Source organism: Rissa tridactyla, chromosome 8, assembly GCF_028500815.1.
Source record: "Rissa tridactyla isolate bRisTri1 chromosome 8, bRisTri1.patW.cur.20221130, whole genome shotgun sequence".
NCBI classification, from domain to species: domain Eukaryota; kingdom Metazoa; phylum Chordata; class Aves; order Charadriiformes; family Laridae; genus Rissa; species Rissa tridactyla.
In genome coordinates this window covers 36,634,532-36,656,382 of record NC_071473.1, presented here as the reverse complement: position 1 = coordinate 36,656,382, position 21,851 = coordinate 36,634,532, and the positions used below count along the sequence as shown (strand labels likewise).

The 21,851-nt window shown below is 38.5% G+C and overlaps 1 protein-coding gene across 3 annotated transcripts in view; it reads left to right on the top strand.

Annotated features, from left to right (window-relative positions):
• The first annotated feature begins 2,070 nt into the window (after nt 1-2,070).
• Nucleotides 2,071-21,851, top strand: part of FNBP1L (formin binding protein 1 like) — a 60,007-nt gene continuing 40,226 nt past the window's right edge. For 2 of the 3 annotated variants that reach the window (XM_054212146.1, XM_054212145.1), the window contains exon 1: nt 2,076-2,314. In XM_054212146.1, coding sequence (XP_054068121.1) covers nt 2,291-2,314 — 24 coding nt within the window. In that variant the 5' untranslated portion in view covers nt 2,076-2,290. Of the gene's footprint in view, nt 2,315-21,851 lie in introns of all 3 variants that reach the window. The other variant, XM_054212147.1, reaches the window with a different exon arrangement.

The following is a 21,851-nucleotide window of genomic DNA, read 5'->3' as shown; positions in this document are numbered from 1 at the left end:
TAAATACATATTACACTTTGAAACTCTCTGGATGTTGCATGCAATGAAAGCCCAGTATTTCAAATCTGAGTGCCAAGTATGCGCTTGACTTTCAAAACTTCGGATCCATAGATCCAGAATTCAGGATCCATTTTCCAGGAGATTAATTTTCAGTACTCCATTGGGGCTTCTAAGATTGAAAATTTTAACTCAAAGGTTATGTTTTAGGATTCATTTTTATATAGCTAAGCTGAAACAATTGGAAAGATGAGTTTTCATGAAATGATCAGAAAGTGAAAAATCCTGACTGTCCTGAAGCCAGCAGCGAATTTCTAATTCACTTAAATAGTCAGGACTCTCACCCTCAGTGTTTAAAGGTTCAGTGTACGCTTGTTTCTTAAAATTATTTAAAATTTTAAAAAGATGTGCCAAATCAGACATCCAAAAAGAAAGGTGCCCAGATCATTGGGTGCATGTATAAATTGATTCGTTAGGAGACAGCAGAATATGGATTCTACTTAATGCACTATTTTTGAAATCCCTCTTTCTAAGATAATTATATATATAGCAAGTTATAGCAGGGGTATTAATTTAAAAGATATATTAAAAAGCATATAAAATGAGCACATTCTTCTAATTTTTACTTAATTATGTTTTGAACCAGGTTATCTCATTGTATCATCTGATTATATATTTTTTTAAGAATCGTATAAAGGTGTGTGGTGAACTGGTAGCTAAGCAAAAAGTTGACTGAAGTTTACAGTGTTTAATGGAAATTATTTTTTCCTAATCCTGAAAGGCATGTAAATTGAGTGAATTCAAATATGTATTATTCATCGTTTTTTAGAATTTGTTTATTTCTGCTTCATTACCCAAATCGTATACATGTATTCTACTTGGTGAGTATTTTCAGTAATGCATGCAATCTACAAGCCGAGTTAATGTGTTGGAGTTCAATTGAAGTTTGCCCAAGTGTGGAATTTAATCTTCAGAGTCTAAAATTTGGGGGTTATGTGACCGCCAGCTTGCTAAAACATACATCTAGGCCACCACAGCATGTGGCACACACTTACTCATTTTGTGGATCCCCACAGACCAAATGCATTTCTCGTGTAATGTGATTAAATATCTCACTCCAGAAATTACATTGTAGATCTGTGGCCTCATCTGCTTATTTTGATAAATTCTGATCCTAGTAATATTCTAATTTCATATCGATCTAGAAGAACTTGTGTTTTCCTTTCGTGTGGAAAATAGGACTGAACCTAAATTAAGTGTGGTGCAAAGAACATTCCCTGAAAGGTGACTTGGAAACAAAAAAATAATTAAAGTAATTTTTGTTTCATGACATAGAGACTTAAGACAGCATTATTTTCACTGATTTTTTTTTTTTTATTGCAGCTTGTAGAAATGATTTTAAGTAAAAATGCGAGAAAAATCTAGAAATCGATGCCTTGAGAGGGGCATTTAATTCGGGTGGCTTTCAAAGCCTCTGATTTCTATATTAGTAGCTTCCTAACGGACACTTTGGGGAAAAAAAAAAATAACTTTTGACGAGGATAAATCCCCTACTTTTCTCGTTGCTGAGGAAACCCCCTGTTATAATTGTTCGACGATGTAATTCATCCAAGTACTCCATTAAAAATAGCTTTTTTCCCTCGGATGTCAGCCTCACCTTCCCGAACTCCTGAATTTATGATTTACTCACACACCTGTGGGGTTAAAAAATAAAAATCCTTCACTGTTTATTTCTCTTCCTCGCCATCGCGCCAGGTGAGGAGCCAGGCCCTCCCGCCAGTCTTCTGGGCGTGAGTCAGCGCTTTTACCGGGGGGACAGTGGGTGGGAGGAGAGGAGGCCTCGAAGCCGCCCGGGATACAAAGACCCGGGGCCTCGTCGCCTCCTCCCGCCAGCTGCCCCCTCCTCCTTCGCCTCCCCCGGCTTTTGGGGCTCCGGGCTGCGAGTGGCGCCGCGGGAGGGAGGCCGGTCGCCGACATCGCCGCCGGACCTAAGGTCCGGCGGCGATGTCGGCGACCGGCCTCCCTCCCGCGGCGCGGCGGCCTCACCCTGTCCCGTCCCCCCGTCGCCTCAGCCGGGCCCGCCCCTCTCCCAGTCTCCTCCGCGGCTCCCCCCCTTCCCCGAGCCAGGCGGAGCTGGAGCTGGGAGCGACCGTCGTTCGTTGCCGTCGTCGTCTTTCGCCTCTCCCCAGTGACCGAGGGCACCGGCGCCGCACGGCGGGATCCCCCCTCCCACCCCCCGCCTCCTTTCGCCGCCTAATCTCTGCTGGAGCCGGCGCTGCCCCGCGGAGCAGCCATGAGCTGGGGCACGGAGCTGTGGGTGAGTCCCGGCTCGCCTCTCATTGTGTCTGGGATTCGCCGCCCTTCCCTTGTCTGCTGAGGCGGCTTCCCCGGGGGGAGGCGCGGAGCCGGCCGGCCGCCGAGGCGCTTTGTTCGGCGTTGGGGGCGGCGGGCACCGGGCGGGGGGAGGCCGGGGATGGAAGGGGAGCGCGGAGGGGGGAGCGACGAGGCGCTGGGGAAGGGGGAGCTGAGGCGGGGGGGGAGCTGGCGGGTCGGGGAGCGCCTCGTCCGGGGTGCGGGAGCGCGGGCGCCGCCTGGCGCGGCCATGGCGCTCACCGGGGCGGAGGAGTGGGGTGGGGGACGCGCCGCCTCGTCCGCTGCCGTTCTCCCGGTAACGGTCGCAGCAGGTCGGGCTTCTTTGTGTGCGCCCCCCGCTCTCCCCCCCCGCCTTCCTCTGAGGAGAAGGGAGGGGAGGGCTCTCGGTGCGAGGCGGCTCGGGCCGGGGGGTGGCGTGGGGCGGGTCCCAGCGCGGCTCGGGCAGGGGCCGCGGCCCGCAGCGGGCACCCTCCGGGCGGCGGTGGCGGGGCCGCCCCTCTCCCGAAAACCGCCGGACTGCTCTGACGAGTAAAGCGTTTTGAGCTGTCGCCCCTAATTGGAAGCAGCTATTACACAGCTTTGTCTCTACAACCACCCCAGCACGCTGGCTAATGCTGTGTTGTATTTTATTTTTTTAAATACGAACAATTGGCAGCAAGAAGACGGACAGACAGTGTCTGTGCGCTTGTGTCTGCGTTAGCGCTTTACTTAAATCTCCACTCCTCCTCCGAAGGTTTTTGGCTGTGCCGAGGGCAGTAAAGAAGGGGCTTCTCCCGGGGGAATCTGCCGGAGTGAAGCACAGCGGTGTCTGCGCGCAGGCAGTTGTGGGATGTTTTATTTTCTCTATCAGATTTCCTGCTGCTGGAGCTGACACTGATCGTGGGAAAGCTTAAGCAAAAAAAAAAATTGTACCAGGGAGGGTTTAACGTCCCTGTTTTAAACGCAGCCTGCCCTTCGTTTATTTGCTTTTAAAGACTGTGAAGCACAGACACTTGGCCATCAGGAAAAATTAATTACAGAAAGCTAAACATCGCAGCTTGAAGTCTATTCGGGAACTCTTAACTTGGACCTAGCATTATACTTTTTTTTTTTTTTTTTTAAAGTTGAACTAAATTCCTTTATCAGTAGTTTCTAGTACAGGGCTACTAGTCTCTAGAGGAGCAAAGATCTGCTTAGCACAGAGACAACTCGTTGCGGGAGTGAGCTGGGGAGTCAAAGGCAGGCAGTGGCACTGCGGTCAGTGTGCGGGTGGGCTACAGGAGTTGGGCCGGTGAAGCTCCTGAAGCCACCTGAGTTGTGTCTGGCTATGCAAAATAAAGATGTAAAAGCATTGCATCAGGCATGCTTTGTGAAGAAGCCTGGTTTAAAGATATTTAGGGGTTGCTTTAGTGTTTTGTACAGTACCTTGTTACTTAACTATGATTTATAGGCATGATGAGAATTCAGATAAAATACACTTGTGAAGTACTGACAGCACTGCTGTGACAAAACTGAAATATAAAACTGTTGTAATATTAACAGTAAGTAGAAGCCATGATTTATATTGACAGCACAAGTGTGTCTTTGTAGCTCATACTTCAGATGAGAGGTTGTAGGTCAGTGTTTTGGAAGAGTTGGGGTTTGCGTTTTAGGAGAGCACTGAATTTTCTTCTGTAAGCGCTTAAGTATGTACTGCCTTAGAAAACAGAGTTTTGGCTTACTCATCTCTGTTCATTTTGGCAGCCTCTTAATTTTATTTTCTTTGTTTAGCTTGTAAATGACAGTTAAGGTTTTGTAGTTTATTTTGTATGAAAGTGTTTATCTTCCTTGTGTGCTTAAGAAGTATATACAAAAAGGTGGATTTTGACCTCAGGCTTCCTTTTAACGACAGGCATTTCGTTCACAGTGTCATGAAACTGGCTATTTTATCTAGACCTACTCTATGTTGTTTCCTAAGTCATTAATTCTTATGTGTTAGTTTGAAGAGATAAGGCCAGATCTTTAAGCTAAAAGTTTTACTACAACACTTTTATTTCAGCAAAATTCAATATATTTTTTGCTTGATATTGGGAGATGTCTGCAACTCTGCACTAATGAGGTAACTAGGCATAAAATGATCTGTTTGTAACTATACAACTAGATCCTCACAATACAAGTTTTTACATTAAACTGTGCCTTTTAAGTGGGTTATTTTTTATGTTGAATCTAGTCATCCTTTAAAAAAAAATCTCTTAGAGTTATAAAGCAAACTGTTTTCTTAGTTGGAAAAATATTTAGTGCTTCTCTCGCTGTTTAGGAAGAGTATTTTTGTTTAATTGTTTCAACAACTTGTGTTGGGCAAATGGAGATTATTTTTTTTTAATCTGGCACAAAATTAAATTAATAAAAATAAGCTTAAATCTAAGTTAAAAACACAAGGAAAAAGAGTATTTGTGGAGCTACAAAGGCAGGGCTCTGAACAAGGAATCAGTAAACTCTTAGATGTGTTTCTGCTCTCCTGTAGCTTTTCCTTCATCGTTCCCTGTTGCTAGCATCGCTGCAGCTTCAGAAGGCAGCCCAAGCCATGCTGGGTTTGCTCATGGCAGCAGGGCATAAGCAACTCAGGGTGTTAAGTGTCTCCAGCTGCAGAGAGCTGTTCTGCACAGGTTTTCTGGAGACTTCGTTGAGCCTAAAGCTCTCCCTCATTAGCACTTGCACCTGTGGTCATAAGTGGACTTTTTCAGGATTAAGACTGGTATCTAGATGATAGGTTTTCAGAACATTTGCATGTATGTATGTAGGCAGGCTTTGTTGATTCCCTGAGGCAAATCTCATGATTTTGTATCGGTTGTTTTAATATCTCCTTAACTCTGCCTTCTCGAATTGTATCTCTTCATGCTGATTACTGTTATTTGTATGTGATGCTGATTCACAGCTCTGATATTTTTCTTTTTTTTCTGGAGTCTTAATGCTATTTCTGATAAAGTAAAAAGTGTGCATATATGAATTTAGAGACAAATAAGCAGCCAGAAGAAAAATTAGGGAATTAGGCAGGCAACTCATGCCTGGTATTTGTGTGGTACTTATTTAATATGGCTGTTCTGGTATTGGAATGATGCATAGCTACTCTTATTTCTTAAATGGTTTTATCAGGGACCTGACAAGGGAAAGATTTTCTTTGATGGGCCAATATTTTCTAATTCTTTAAATTCTGTAGCTGCTATTTCTGTTTATGGATTATGTGGCTTTTTGTTTTTCAAGTGACCATTTTATAAGTACACTATCATTCTCTGAAGGGAGTGTGTTTTGGCCAAAACATGTATGTCTTGGGGAGGCTGAAGTAATTAGAAGCACTGTATGCTTTTCGGTATGTCTATGGTCCCTGTTGTGTTACTGCTTCCAATTATAAGTGTATTTCCTTCGATAGCATTGTATGAAATAATGTGAACTAATAATAGTATAATAAATATTGATTCATTTAAGCCACCCTGTCATTAGAACTGTTTCGATCTACGTTTTCTACAGTGTGTGAAATGTGTTCCCCTTTTACGCTTTTTTGTCACAACAAAAAATTTTGATCGATTTTGAAAGTATTATTCCACAAATAGTTTTATTCTCATTAGTGCATTTATCTTTGTGGTCACTTTGCAGCTTATTCCTTATGATACGTCCACACAAAAACTAAGATGCTTCAGTGAAGCGCCTTGCAGGATAATGTTCTCTATTAAGAGAGAGTTAGAACAGAGTAGTGAGAACTGGGAAGTCTAGTCTTCTGTAATTCAGTTGAAGTTATATTTTTGTGCTAAATTTTCCCATCTGTAATATTTAATATTTTCCTAGGTAATATTTGTAAAGCAATAATCATCTGATGAAAGGGGGCACGTAATCACAAAGTAGCATTGCTGCACTTCATTAGTAATAGAAAATTGCTGCTGTTTATTTAGAGATGCTTTTCAGAGTTTTAACTTTTTTTAACGTGCTTTTTTTCAAATGCAGCATGCTTATGTTCACCTCATGAGCAGTAAGAAGGTTTACACATTGAAGTCCTGGGCAGACTTGCATACTTTCTTGAATAAGGTGCCCCTGTCTGACTTCTGTCAAACTGTACTGCAATATCCAAGGCAAGAATAGATGAATGAAAGCAAAATTGGGTATTTTTAGTAACTTGAAGTATTTGGAAATAAAAATGATGGATTCTGATATGTTAAAGAATCTACTCAACGTGAGCATCTGTTCAGTGTGTATGTTTCTGTGCATCTGGAGTTCTTTTTGTGATGGGTGTGAAGTGCACAAATAACATTAACATAACAAAATGTATCTGGTTATTGTCCTCTTGGGTTTTTGTTCAGTTAAATTGCATATGTAGTGCATTTGCTTTGACGCTAAAGGCTCGCTGAGCTTTGGAAACTGGAGGTTGGTTGATAATGAAGTTCTTGGCTTAATGAGTGGAGGCAAGTGAAACTCTCTGTGATTGGCACTCTGAAGTGGCTTCCTTGGAAATTAATTAAAGTGTTTGTGCTGTCTCTTTAAAAAAATCAGGAAGGATGTTTTTCAACTTCTGATGCACGTTCTGTCATTCGAACCTCTGTGAACCCCTTAATAGCAGTTGGCAGAAAAAGAGTTTGAATACCATGTCAGAACATTTTCAGTCTGTAAAACCAGTCTAGCCATCTGTTTCTCACCTCTTGATAAATATTTAAAGCAGAAGTTTTGCTGAGGGCTTTTGAACTAAGATTTTATGATTAAAAAAAAAAAAAGGCTATAGAAGATTTAATGATACTATTGTTGAGAGCTCCTTGGGGCCAGAAGCACACCATCTTTTATAATTAAGAAACCACTGGCACTGTAGAATACTATTTTAGAAATGAGTTACGTTTGACCAAAGAAAGATCAAAGTACATTTGGTGATGTGCTCTTTTTAATCTTTCCTTAAACAAAATTAATTCCATGCCTAAACCCAAGTTTTATTTACAAAAATATGAAATAATTTTCAGTTGCATCAGTGTTTTTTCGAAAGCTGTTAAAAATGTTCTTAGGCTTTCGATGCCTGTTTCAGACAGTGCTTCCTTCTTGTTTTAAAATCATATATTCTCTTTTTGTAGAAGATAAATTGTGTGGTGATGTTGTCTAATCTTAAAAATTGCAAAATTTAATTATATGGAAAACATTCACTTGATGTAAATATGGAAAAGTTGACTTTGAAAAGTAGCTAATTTATAATGTTTTTGTTCACTAGATCAGTGAAAATTTGAATTTGAAAAAAGAAATTTTTTTAGCTAAATAAAAGACTTTGTGAAAGCATTTTGAAACTGAGAAACCTTTCTCTACAATTGGTATGACTGTGTTTATGTAGTCACTAGCATTGTTAATGCTAGTAAATTGTTTTTTTAAACAGTTAAAAAAACATTGAAAGTTACCCTAAATATCAGACATCCCATGTAGAAATTCTTTTGTGCTTTTGAATCTTAATCTTTCATAAACTTCTTTTCCAGTGTGCTAACATATACTATGTTAAAGGCAATATTATATTTAATACCTAGGTGTTGTGTGAGATGAAACATGGATTTTTTTTCTTCCCCCGTTTCTCCTCTAACTTAACCCAAAGATTGCGAGCGTTACTCTGTATGGATTCTCTTTTCATTCAGTGTTCTTGCTGTTCTGGTCTGCAAATGTGTGCAAGGAATGTGTCTTGTGGCTGAAGTATGAAATTACAGAGTTTTCCAGATGCATGGGATGGCCATACATTTCCTCTGTCCTGGGTAAGATGCTGGATAAAATGCTTAACCTCTGAGAGGTTGTAGTCTTTCACAAGGAGTATTGTGCAGCTTATCTCATTCTTGTGAAGACCTCTGAGATTTCCAAATAGAAAGTTATGTAAGGATCAAGTACTTGATTATTGAACATGTAGTTACTTCAGGCTTTGGAATGAAAACAATTGTATCGAGTTTTAGTTAGAAATAATGTTTGTCTGTATCTTTCCAGCAATTGTCTGGTTCATAAACATATGACCTTTTTACTGATTTTTCCAGGAAGGGGTGAGTCATTGTCTTGAGACTTTATCGGTTGGGTTTTGATGTTGAACTTAATTTAATTTAAGAATGCGTACGTGTTTGTGCCCTTGAGTATCTGTTTAGAAATTATTTTTTCAGTTTTGAAAACTCTTTATTACCTGATATCTATTAAAATGGCATCTGTTTTTATTTATGGCCCCACTTGTGTATGTATTTTGAAATATATATGCTTTTCAAGAAAGTTTGTACCAACGTACACAGGACTTTACTAATCTGGAAATGCTGAACACAAGAAAAATATTTCTGTGTTTTAAAAAATGTATGTAGTATCCTTATTTATGCTACAAAATCTGAGAGTTGCCTATACCAAGAATCTAAATGCTGCAGCTTGCACTTTGTTTTCCTGAGTGAGAATAGCAGGAGGTTGGTCGAGATTGCAAGATCTTTTATCTCAGCTAAGCAGAGGATTTCTTTCCAGAGTGTGTATCTGTCAAAATGATGATCCTTTGGAATGGTAAACCCATCAGAATTTGGGATGGAGAAGAGCAAGAGTGGAGAAAAGTCTGTTGTCAATGTGTACAGGTTTCTATTCTTGGTGAGGGGTGTCCTAGTAGGTATGATTTGTGCTTTCAGCAGTTTGCAAGTAAGTACTGGAAGACAGAAGGTTTGTGTTAATGCTTGTGTAGAGTTCTCACTGATGCTATAGACATACTGAACTAAGTCTAAAATGTCTAAAAGTTCATATGGGTATTTAAATTAGTTCTTATACTGGATTGATTGGGTGAGGTCCTCTATTATTAATACAGTAGTTCAATACTTCAGTCCTTACATTTGCAGAGCAGTTTTTTTAGCATTCTTGGTAAAGCCAGTAATTGAGTAATGCAGGGAGTTTTGGGGGTTTTTTTGATTGTTTGTTTGCTTTTTTTTTTTTTTAATGAAGGGGAAGTTCTTTAACACATTTCAGATTAAATTTTCATTGTTCGTAGCACACGTGTGCATACTTTTTCAGCAACTTGAATTCTTTTTGGTAGAAAAAGAATTCCCCAAAGTGCAGATATGTTCAGCTTTTTCCTTGTGTTGGTGAACAAATTGTTCAGTGAAAGCTGAAATTCCAATCAGCTTGTTTCATTTTGCCCCTAGTGAGTTTACGTACCTCAGTCCCAGTGCTCTCTTGGCAGAAGGTTTAGAGGTTCATCTTCGGATGCATGTCAATGCTTCAGCTGGATGGGAGGAGAAGGGGAAAAAAAATAGTATTACACTAATGGAAACCTTCTGGTTTTTATTAAAATGCTGACCCTCTACACTAACTTTGTTTATGGAATTATCTGCAATAAATTTGTTAGTCTGGGTTGCTGTTTTTTCTCCACTACAAGTTCCGTTCTAAGAGGAGAATGGCAGCAGTATTGTATTTCTTGCTAGGTGACAAGAACAAGTCAGGGCTTAATTTCAGGTGTACTTATTTTTCTGTTAATTTCAGTGGTATTGAAATTTGAAATCATTACACGTGAGAGTCTTTAATACCTTTTCCTTGACTTTTTTCTTTAGTCAGAACTCTGCTTCTGCTTTGTCATTTACAATAAAAAGGGCGTTAGACTGCTAAAACTGCTTTCTGGCATTGTGGTTTGTACATAGTTTTGTTACTTTTTACATCTTTCAAAGGAAGAGTGCAGTCTTACAGTGAGTTAAAAAGCACTTATTGCAAGACCTGAATTTTTCTTGGGGTTTATTGTGGAACTCTTTTCTGGTCTTGGGAAAGTAAACTTATTTTTCTCTCTCTTAGTTGGTTGTAAAATTGGAATAAAGTTTGTTGTTTTTTTTTTTAAATCAAATTAATATTGCAACAATACCTGCATCTGTACAATATTTCAATATTCTTTAATGTGCAAGTGCAAAGCAATATAGTGTTTTAAAACACTAGGAGCAAAACACAAAAAGCAGCGAATTCTAATAACTTGTCCGGATTCTCTTTGATCAGACTGTCTACTTGAAGTAACTGTTTAAAACTCTTCACTTGAATGGGTAAAATCTCCTGTGTACTAGCAAGAAACCACCATTTTATCATCGTATCTGTTAATGTAATGCTTAATGCTTAGCAAGTATTTTTTTAGGAGGCAGGTACCGTGTAAATCACTTCTTATCAGCTGGTACCGAAGAAATAGTCCAACATGCTTTTGTGTAGTTCCATATTAAGTAAACAATATTTTTCCAGCATTGTGCAATGAAATGACATCCACTTGATTTGAGTTTGGAGTGTTATTTAAGTACTGAAGAACTTCTGAAATATGACAGCAGTTGCACTGGAGAGTCGAGAGGCAGTCTCGCTTTTGTCATACTTGGGGGAAGCAGATATGAGTGAGGATGGGTGTGCCTTTTGGATCTCTGTCTGCTTTGTAAATCCTTTGGAAAGGCAGCGTTTGATTGCTGGATTCTTTCTCATTCATGATGGGTGCACAACTCGAGTGGACGTGTAAACCTCACTTTGTAAATTCTGGTTGGCAGAGTAATTGAAGGCATTTTTGTTGAGTGTGGGGTATGCTTCTTGTACACATTGTTTTTTCCCCCCAGATACTTAATTTATTCAAAGAAGGTAAATAGTGTTACTTTTCTAATAATATTTTTCAAATAAGCGTTTGCTTACTCTGTGAGTAGGAAAATTTTTCTGCTCTGAGTGGAAAAATAATTGGTATGTATGAACCCAAGACAATACCTCTGCTACAGTACAGTTGGCTTTTTCTGCAGTAGAGGAATATTTTGGTAGAGGAAATGGTAATGTTTCTAATGCTCAACACTACTATCTCCTCCCCACCCCCCCTTCCCCAATAATTGGGTAAATTGTTCCTGTTTTAGCTGTCTGTTATGATGTCTAATTTTCCTGAAGTTTTTCCCCCTCTTTATATGAAGTCAGTCACAATTAGGGGAGTATTTAGGGGAATCAATAGTTGGAATGTATTTTATGTTTGTATTTGTTTAGTGCCTAGAACCATTAGTCACATAGTGAGCTTGTGTTGAGCTGTGTTCTACACAAACACAGAGTACAAAGACCATCCCCAGTTCAGCTAACTTTCAATTCCAGCAGAAGATGGGTCATTTACTGATCGTGCCAAATGGCAGAGTTGTGCAAAACCAAATATTGTTCAGCGTGGTGTGCAGTGATCTCAACTGCAGCATCTTAGCTGTTTCTTTTGGTAAGCCTTGCAAGAAAAGGGTAGCAGTGGGGTGGACCTTTGTCGTGTTTGCAGGGGCTTAGCACATAAGCAGCCTAAGAAAATGCAGGAAATACTTGTTGAAATGTACAAGGGAGTGTTGGAGTCTCATGAAAAACAAACAGTAGTCCTGTGGTATAATGAGGTAATAGAGCTGTAATTGGCCAGCAATGCCCTTGAAAGTGAGGTTAAGAAGCTAATGTTTGATTGATGCAAAGAGACAAGGAGAGATAACACTCAAGAAACATATACGGGTGAAATAATAATCTCAGTACCAGAGAAAATGATGTTGCTGTAATTGAGACATGAGATGGATAGAGAATGGAATGAGTGCAGCTATCGGAATGGTTATAAAGAACCTGATTTTAAAAAAAATAAAATGTAGAAATTGTTAACAAGTCTTAGGATAGAACTTGTCAGGAAAGAAGTCAAATGCTCAGGTGAAAGAAAAGTTAAAGATTAAGACCATAGTTTATAAAAGGGACAAAGCAGTAAAGTGCAGTGATTGATAAGACATGATGCACATTATCTGCATTTTAATGAAATGTGGTTTATCTTAGTTTTTTTCTGAAAATAAGTTCAAATTCACGATTAGTAAATGGAAAATCGTATGAAGGTCCATTAAGGAACACTGATAAACGGTTTTGTTCTGAAGATTCCAGTATGGGTTCATAACCCTTAGACCTACTTTTATTTAGATCCTAATAGTGCAGATACTCGTCTATATATTTAATTTTACCAATATTTGTTCATTTGATGAGCAACGGTCTCGCAGCATCAGTGAAACCCATTAACGTGCTTGAGAGTAAGTATTGTATACCAGGAACTTTTCGGAGCAGATTTTTTTAAGAGAGGGAGGTAATTGGAAAGCTGATTAAGTCTGCAGGTACTCAAGCGATATTGCAGTACTAATGCCTTCTTCAAGGTAATCTTACAGGGCAGTCTTCTATTTTTTGCCTGGCCTGGCCCCACCAGTCTGTTTCTGTGCTAAAATGTGTGGTATATCCTGAGTTACCACTTTGCATCTAAGCTTCCTGGCTCTACCTGTAGATTGTAGTTGCTGTGCTGCATTATTTAAATCAGCAAAAATTACTTAAGATGTGTTATTTTCTTTAATTATTTAATTTAATGGGATCTCTTTCAGGCTTATGAGCTTTGACTGATGTAAACTGGGATTTAGTAGATCAAGGATGTAGGTTAGTACTTGTATTTATGAATGGTGAAAATTTTACTTTCAAGTGATTTAGAATTAATAGTTAAAAGTTTTATCTTAATAACTATGTTTTTTATTACCTGGGAAATTTGCTAAGCAGTGGGTGATGACAGTTGAGATCTGTGCAATATGGTCAAGAAGGTTTTACAAATTTGTTTGGAGAAGGGAAGAAAAGGATGAGCTTGTGTTGAAAAGGTTCTTCAGCACGTTGTAATAAAATGGAGAAGAACAGACTGGAATATCTGGTTAGGTCTCATATCTAAGAAGATGGCATGTTTAAAAGAGGAAAAATTAGTTTCTTGAAAATAAATATTAACTTATCAGGAAAATCCAAATGCCTGGGATTTTTCTACTTTGTAAGTAGTGCGGGGGGAATGTAGGCTGTACAGTTCCATGAAACTTAGATAGAAATGTCCCCATGTGAGGCAAGCCAAGCAACTTTGTGAAGTATCGTGACTCTTTGGCATGATACTCAAATATTTACTCCCATAGCAAGAGGTGTGGTAGGCTGATTAAGTCTTTAGGTTGAGAATAAGGAAATAGGGGTTGTGGGTTATTTGTTTGGTTTAGCGTGATTGCTGCTTTGTTTTGTAAAAGTTGTGAGGCCTTTTATGTTCCTTGTGGTGTTCTCATTCCTGCTGAAGTATTGCATATGTGTAATCTAGATTCTTTACCTATCTCCCCGAGTTTGAGGCTCTGTTAATAACAAGTAGCATTTTCCTGACTGATGTTTCTCTAATAACAAGGGCAGCTTCTTTCTAAAATGGCTTTTTAAGAAACATTTTTACTGTGGTACTGAGCTAGGGAGTGTAATGATTATCTCTTTCTAGGAACAATGTTGCAGGTCCTTGGGCACTAGCATAGTACTTGAGAGATAAAAGCCTGATTTCCCTGAGTTTCAGCTTTGTCTTCTGCATTCCTGAGAGGGAAACAGCAAGGTAGGAGTAGTCGTGTATATTAAGAAGTTCTTACCAGAAAAAACATTCAATCAGTGGGTTGGAATTGGAGTCTTGTAAAATGAGGAATTGCCTCTGTGTGTCAAAACTTTAGCAGGTGCACACAAAAGCAATGGCAGGCTGTGAGTGTGTGCCAGCTGCTCTTTGTGCGTGGGTGGCTTAGCACCCAGTGACTTTCAATTACTTCGATTTAGAGGGGATGTCGTTTAGTTTCACTGAAACTTCAATAGTTGAGCTGAAGTCATTTTAAAATAAAGTCTTAAAGGTGAGATGCCAGTGGTATTTATGTTTAGTGATTCTTAGATAAAACATTTTTCCATGTTTTGTCTGGTTTATACTGCAAGGATGTAATTGTGGACTGTGTAATGAATACATCTCGACATCATTGGTATAAAATACCTTGCCATTTTTTGGGAAACTATGTAATCAACTGAAGGTGGTAGTACCTAATAACCAACATTCATGCTTTTTTCAATAGTGAGATACAATGGAATGTCAGTGCTTCAAACACACGTTTCAACCTTCAGTTTTCATTCTGAAAGGAGAGCTGTTGTTTCATCTTTATACAGACCTTAGGTGGGAGTACTGCTATTAGTTTATCTATGCTGGATGCTAAGAAACTGAGAAGAGTGAATTTCTAAGAAAGACCTTATATGTAGATGTTTCTTATGTTCTTGATGGTCTATTTGTAGTACTTTGTACTTAGTATTTCAAACTTCTGTCATGCACACATAATCAGATTGTAAGTCAAACCTGAAGCTTGTGGCTTTCACGACTGATTTTTTTCATTAGATCATTGGAAAAGAGACTTACTTTTCTGCTGACATCTGTTCATTTGTGGGAAGAGAATCATGCTCCTATATCTCCAAGTTCCTTTGACAGTTGTTTGTGTGTTGTGTGTGATGCTTTTAGGACTGGTAACAGTTACTCTGCTAGGAAGGCAGCATAGCTTTTCATAATGTTGTTTCTTCCTATCCTTTCTTAGGTTGTTAATTCCTGTTACACAATACAATGTACCTTTGAACTTGTTAATAATTTCGATGGATTTATAGGTGACTTTCAGTAATTAATTTCACCATATGTCTGTTGTGGAATAATTTCTCTTCAGTTCTGGTTATGTATTTTGTTCATTAAACATTGAGGAGTGAGTGATGCATACTGTAAATTTTTGTCTTGTTACTGGTCGTGATAATGAAATAGAAAGGAAAGACAGAACACTTGCAGGCTTCACCCATCCTAAAAGAATCAGTGTAAAACAGTGTTTCACATGATGTAAAGGGGTTTTTGTTCTTTAAGTAAGGTGGTAAGTTTTAAAGCATTTCTTCAAGAGCACTTTGCAAATTTTTAATTTGGTTCAGTTGATTTCAATTATCTCAGAGTCGTACAGTATGCAGATTAACCTCATTGCAAGAAATTTTTTTTTGAGATGTTACTGTATTTTGTAGAGGGCTGATGAAGGCACTTGAAAGATCTACATAAAAATCTGTATATTCCTGTCATAAGTATAGGGTTTGAGGCTTTGCTTGAATTTGGATCCTTTATTTTTCAATATTCTCTGCCACTAAACAAGCTAATGCAATAGTAAGTTTATACCAGGAAATGGCACCATAACATATTAGGCCATTTTTTTTCAGTGGGATTCTGCTTTTCTTTTTCCTGAAAACAATTTCTTTTTATCTTCATTTGCTAGAACTTCCTAACGATTTACTTGCTCCATTTTTAGTTTGTTTAGACTATCTTCTTATGTTATTTTTATTCATAATATTTTATCTCTTTAGAGTTAAAATTAATTCAGTTGCTTCAACAGCATTAGTTTCTGTTGTCTTCTTAGTATTAACTTCTATTTTATAAGGAAAGTAGAAGAATAAAGACTTAGCATGGCAAGTTATTTGTAAGAAGGTCGTCTTTTGGGGTACACTGTGCTTCTGATGTGTGCAGTTTTCTTCTGGGATTTGTATGAGTTGCGGTTTATCATCTCTCTTACATGGTATAAAACATCTGCAACATCTTAAAGAGGTGTTATGGAGGGCTTTCATGTTAATATTTCAGCGGTCTTTCATAATAAGCATTGCCATATGAGGAACACTTTTCAGTAGCCATCATTGCTTTAACTTTTTTGAGTGGAAACAATAACAGAAATGTTTTATATAGTGCCGTTTATGAGTTTATCTTTTGGCTTTAGACCTCAAGGACAATATATGAAAAGACATTGAAAGCCAACCGTATCCTGGGCTGCATCAATAAATGTGTGGCCAGCAGGTTGAGGGAAGTGATTCTCTGCCTCCACTACCCTCTGGTGAGACCCCGACATGGAGTACTGCATCCAGCTTTGGAGCCCTCAGCACAAGAAGGACATGGACCTGTTGGAGTAAGTCCAGCGGAGGGCCACAAAGATGATGAGAGGGCTGGAGCACCTCTCCTATGAGGACAGGCTGAGAGAGTTGGGGTTGTTCAGCCTGGAGAAGAGAAGGCTCCGGGGAGACGTTATTATAGCAGCCTTCCAGTACCTAAAGGGGGCCTACAGGGAAGATGGGGAGGGCCTCTTTATCAGGGAGTGGAGCGATAGGACAAGGGGTGATGGTTTTAAACTGAAAGAGGGGAGACTTACATCAGATATTAGGAAGAAATTCTTTACTGTGAGGGTTGCCCAGAGAAGTTGTGGATGCCCCATCCCTGGATGGGGCTTCGAGCAACCGTGCCTGTGGTGGAGGGGTTGGTACTAGGTGATCTTTAAGGTCTTTTCCAACCTGAACCATTCTGTGATTCTGTGATGATTTCCAGTAAAGCTGTATTTGTCACAGAAGGTAGTACAGTTCATCCAGTTACATTAATCTGGCTGGAAATGGCTTACTGTTTCAGCTGCAAGTAGTTTGTTTGAATTACATTTGGTATGCTGTTACCCTACATTAATACTAGGAATCCTAAGTTAAATCTGGAGGAAAAACACCTTTATTTTGTATTTTCTCCATGATTTTATATGACTGATTTCACCTCAGTACTTACGTACTGCTTGTGCATTTATTGGTGTTGTTTCCTAGTTTTATTGCTGTTCAGTGTTCTGCTGTAATTACTGGCAATCTACTTGTTTCCTTTGAGTTCTTTACCTAATACATCGGTTTTATTGGAGAAAAAAAAAAAAGCTGTTATTAGTTTACACATTACAGGTGTAAAAATGAATGGAGTTGTTTCTTAGGTATGCAGATTCAGAAATAAGAGATGACTATGCAGATGTGGTAATAAATGTAATTGTGTAATCTCTCCAGTTGTTTGTTGAAATGGGGAAAACTATTTGGCAGCATGGTGAAAAACTTTTTGGTCAACATTGTAGTTTATTCTTGAGTTTGTAATCCTTAATGTGAGATGTTTACAATACTAATGAGCAACAAAGTTCCATATCAATCAAAATGCTCCGTATAGGCTTAGCTAAAAGTATGGTTATTAAGATAAGTATATTGTATCTCAGCATGATTTTAAAATGCGAGTAGAATGAATGAAACTAAAGATAGTGATGACCACAAAGATGCGATGCTGAGAACCAGAGCAGATTAGAGCACGTTAAATTTTTAAATTGCTCTCTCGTTACTAGTGATTGGCTCTATGAACTGGACAATACCTTTGATTGTTGTGTGAATGAGCATTTTGTGGAATGCTAGAGATTCAAGTATTTATTATGGGTTTATGCTACTATGTATTCTTGAGAGGCATGCAAATTTTGGATAGTTTGTATGTAACAAAAAAAAAACAAACCCAAACCTTTAATTTTACTATCAGGAGTGCATTTTTAATGCCTAAAAAAATGCCTTTGATGCCTAAAAATGCATTTTCCAGCCTAATGGACTAATGCGAAATGTGTATTAATTCTGGGCACATCTCATGTGAGCTGGCCCCTGCATATATAGAACCAAATTTGAAAACCAAATTTTTAACAATTGCAATAAAACCAAGTCAAATTTAACTTTCAGAGCTGAAAATAAATTTTATTACAGTATAGGCTTTCTTTTTGAAATTTAAGAAATGCCAAGAATTAACCTGCGTTTCATGTCATCATCAGGGTCACATTAATTTAAATGACTTGGGCTAAAATCTAGTTCTCTGGATGACTCCTTCAAATAGGAAGATCAAATTTTAAGCAGTATTATTTCTCTTCTGTTTTTCCCTCCCTGTCTAAATCTTTCTAGACTGTACAAGGTTATTTTGAGTTTGCAGAGTGGAGGTGCCTGAGAGTAAGGAAATAGACGAAGTCTAGCATTCTGAAGTAAAGAGATGTTTCAGGATACTGCTGACCTGTTATGATAAAAATACATTCTTGACTGTTAGTTGATTTGGTTTTGCTGCCTTTGTTTCAGTTTATTAATTTACTTTGAAGCTGGAGAGTGGAGATACTTAGTCTTGGTACAAAATACTATTTGATGTATTATAATTTATCAGTTAATTATTTTGCCTATGCTTTTTTATGATGTCACGGAATCATGGAATCTTCAGAGTTGGAAGGGACCTCTAGAGATCATCTAGTCCAACTCCCCTGCTAGAGCAGGATTACCTAAAGCACATCGCTCAGGGCTGCATCCAGGCGGGTCTTGAAAATCTCCAGAGAAGGGGACTCCACAACCTCCCTGGGCAGCCTGTTCCAGTGCTCTGTCACCCTCACTGTAAAGAAGTTTTTCCGTGTATTTGAACGGAACTTCCTATGTTCTAGCTTGTGCCCATTGCCCCTTGTCCTGTCGCTGGAAACCATTGAAAAGAGCCTGGCTCTGTCCTCCTTAAACCCACCCTTTAGGTACTTGTAAACATTAATCAGGTCCCCCCTCAACCTTCTCTTCTCCAGGCTAAAGAGTCCCAGCTCTTTCAGCCTTTCCTCATAAGGGAGGTGCTCCAGTCCCATAATCATCTTGGTTGCCCTTCGCTGGACTCGCTCCAGTAGTTCCCTGTCCCTCTTGAACTGGGGAGCCCAAAACTGGACACAGTACTCCAGTTGTGGCCTCACCAGTGCAGAGTAGAGGGGGAGAATGACCTCCCTCGACCTACTGGCCACAGTCTTTCCTATGCAGCCCAGGATGCCATTGGCCTTCTTGGCGACAAGGGCACACTGCTGGCTCATGGATAATTTGCTGTCTACCAGGACCCCCAGGTCCTTCTCCTCAGAGCTGCTTGCCAGCATGTCCGCCCCTAACATATACTGGTGTTTGGCATTCTTCCTTCCCAGGTGCAGGACCCTACACTTGCTTTTGTTGAACCTCATTAGGTTCTTCTCTGCCCAGCTCTCCAGCCTGTCCAGGTCACGCTGGATGGCAGCACGGCCCTCTGGAGTGTTGGCCACCCCTCCCAGCTTGGTATCATCAGCAAACTTGCTGAGGATACACTCTGTCCCCTCATCTAGGTCATTAATGAATATATTGAACAAAATTGATATTGAACTAATATGAAGACAAATTTTGCTGTCGCAAGAAAACTTGTGACTTTTTTAATGTGAATTGCTCATTCTGTTCTTGTAAAAGTGTAATATTTTTGCTTATTCTTATCAAGCGTTTTAAAGCATCTGGGAAATAAATCTTCTGTGTGACTGTTTTGTGATATCATATGTGATACAGAAAAATTTAGTCAAATATATTTTGATAAATGATCTTTTGAATATTTTAAATATTTAGTATTTATCTGAGACTCATGGGGACAATAGTTACAAATAAAAAATATTTATGACAGTATTCTCCTTCTTTGTGGGAATGATATGTAGTTGTCTCTGGCAATCTTTTATTGAGATTTTCTTGCTTCCTTCCCAAATTATTCTCTTCAGAAAAAATGCGTGGCTGGGGAGTGTCTATAATTTCCCATTATATGCTAAAGATGCATCAGATTCAGGTGCTGTCACAGATAAGAAAATGACTAATTAAATTTTATTTTGTTTTTGTTTATTTTATTTCTAAAAGATAGGCATGGTTTTACACATCATATGTAATGAATTACGAAATAAAAAAAGATAATTAGGGAAAAGGCACTTCTCTTGCATTTTTTTTTTTTCTACCACAAAATGCTGATGTGTTTTTGATTACAAATCGGCATTCTTTAATCACTGATTTGAAAATGTTTTTGCTGGGATATAAAGCGTTAAGGCTCCCCAGATCTGAAACATTGATTTTTCAGTGGGTTTTTAATCAAGCTCAATGTTAAAAACAAAGTTGGAACTCCCATATGCAATTAGATTGTTTGAGTTTTATAGTCAATGTAATAAGAAAAAACATAACAGTTTTATTCAGTGTAAAAGAAACAGTTTTATGGTTTTGTCATTATTTCATGTTTTATTCAATATTTGAGGGTATTTCTTAGAATTTATTTAGCATTTTGTGTCAGTTCCTAGAACATTGATTATTTACTGAGGTTTATCACTTACTGTTTAGTATTTTGCTAAGGACTTAGTGAAATGAATACTTAGTAAAGACATGAGTAGCAGTTCGTGTTGAAGAATGAAATTACAAACAGTTGGATTTTCCATATAGGACATAAAGTGTGTGATGTGGCAATGATGTAGTATACAGGAGAGGTTCCACATCTTTAGGTGAGAAAAAGACTGTGCTGCTTTCTTCTACTTACGAGTTGGTGTGTAGTAAGGAGTGTTAGTTTTGTAGGGTTCTTCAGTTAGAACTGTATTTTGAAAGGGAGTTACTATGATTCGTTTTGAGCTACTCTGCTGATCTGCAATTGAATTCTGAACTACATATCCAGTATTTAATGTGCACTTTTTTACTGTTTTGCTCTTTATTATTTCTGATTTCGTAATACTGAAAAGTCTTTAGGAAGGAAGCCTACTAATTATTTACTGCGCTATCATCAGTGGAACAAGCTGCTTTCCATGGAGTATAGAATTAACGTAGTCCTTAAAATGTTTCCCAAAGTGTTTCTTGATTAGGGCAGAGAGAAGGTACTCAGTATCTGCCTGTTGCGTAAACAGTGATGTTATCTCAATAGGGCAAATTGTGCAAAAGAGGCTTAACGAAGGAATTAAAAGGGAAGTAGTAGATGGACAGGAAATGAAATTAGATTAGATGATGATTAAAAACTGATCCTGAGAAATTATGAGAGGGAAAAAGTGTCTAAGACGCTTCTGTTTCAGTCACAGATAAAGTACCTAGATCTGATCTCGTTTATCTATACCTTTCTAATCTCCACTGTATTTCAGTGTGAATACCCGTGTATTTTTATTAGTTTAGTCAGGAAGGAAATAACTGTAGGAGATAGGCTCCTGCTGAAGTACCTTTTAATTTCTACCTTGGCTGCTTGATTCGCTCCCAAAAAGAAATTGGCTCTTCAGAAAGAAATGGATGCAGTTGGGTGTCAGTATTGCCAGATGTGACCCTGTCCTTCCATGTTTACTTCTGTCCTGAACTTGAGTACTATCTGTCTTGCTTTAGAAATACTCACGCTGATTATACTACAGATTTGCTTGCTTTCAGTATTGAGCTCCTACAGTGGTGTGGAATATATTTATGGAGCCCATTGTCTTTTTAATACTGATGTAATTGCTGTGATGGATTACAGAAACAGTATGAAACTGAGCTGTTTTGAGTTTGGGCTTTGTATATGTTTTGGAAAGAATGAGAAAAGGAGCTACGACAGTTTAAAACTGTGGGATTTTTTTTCAGTACACTGAAGTTTGTACTCAGCTTTTGTATATGGAACTTCAATGTCCAAATATGCTGTAATAGGGTTTTTTTTACCATTTTAAAAATTTAATTTTTGTAATGGAAGTGCATATGTTTATGGTTAAATTACATCACTCTAGTTGTTCCCCAAAATTTAAGGTATTTCGGAAGGAAAAATACCTTGTTAACCTGGAAGGGGAACACTGTATTATTTGATCTTTCACAGATTCTACTAGAAAAACAAGTTTTATGAATAATCTTAATGTTGTTCTTACAATACAGGTTATGATTCTGAAGTCTATAGTGAAATATAAGAGGACTTTACTGTGTTTTTCTAGGCTTATATTTTAAAAGCTCTGAGATAAACTGATACAGAGCAGAATTGTGTTACATATTAATGTTATCTGAATCACAAAACCTTGAAAAATTCCATTGTTTTAGAGATGCCAGTAGGAACATCTGGTTTTAGTTTAAATTCTTTATTCAGTTATGTTAATGTTACTACA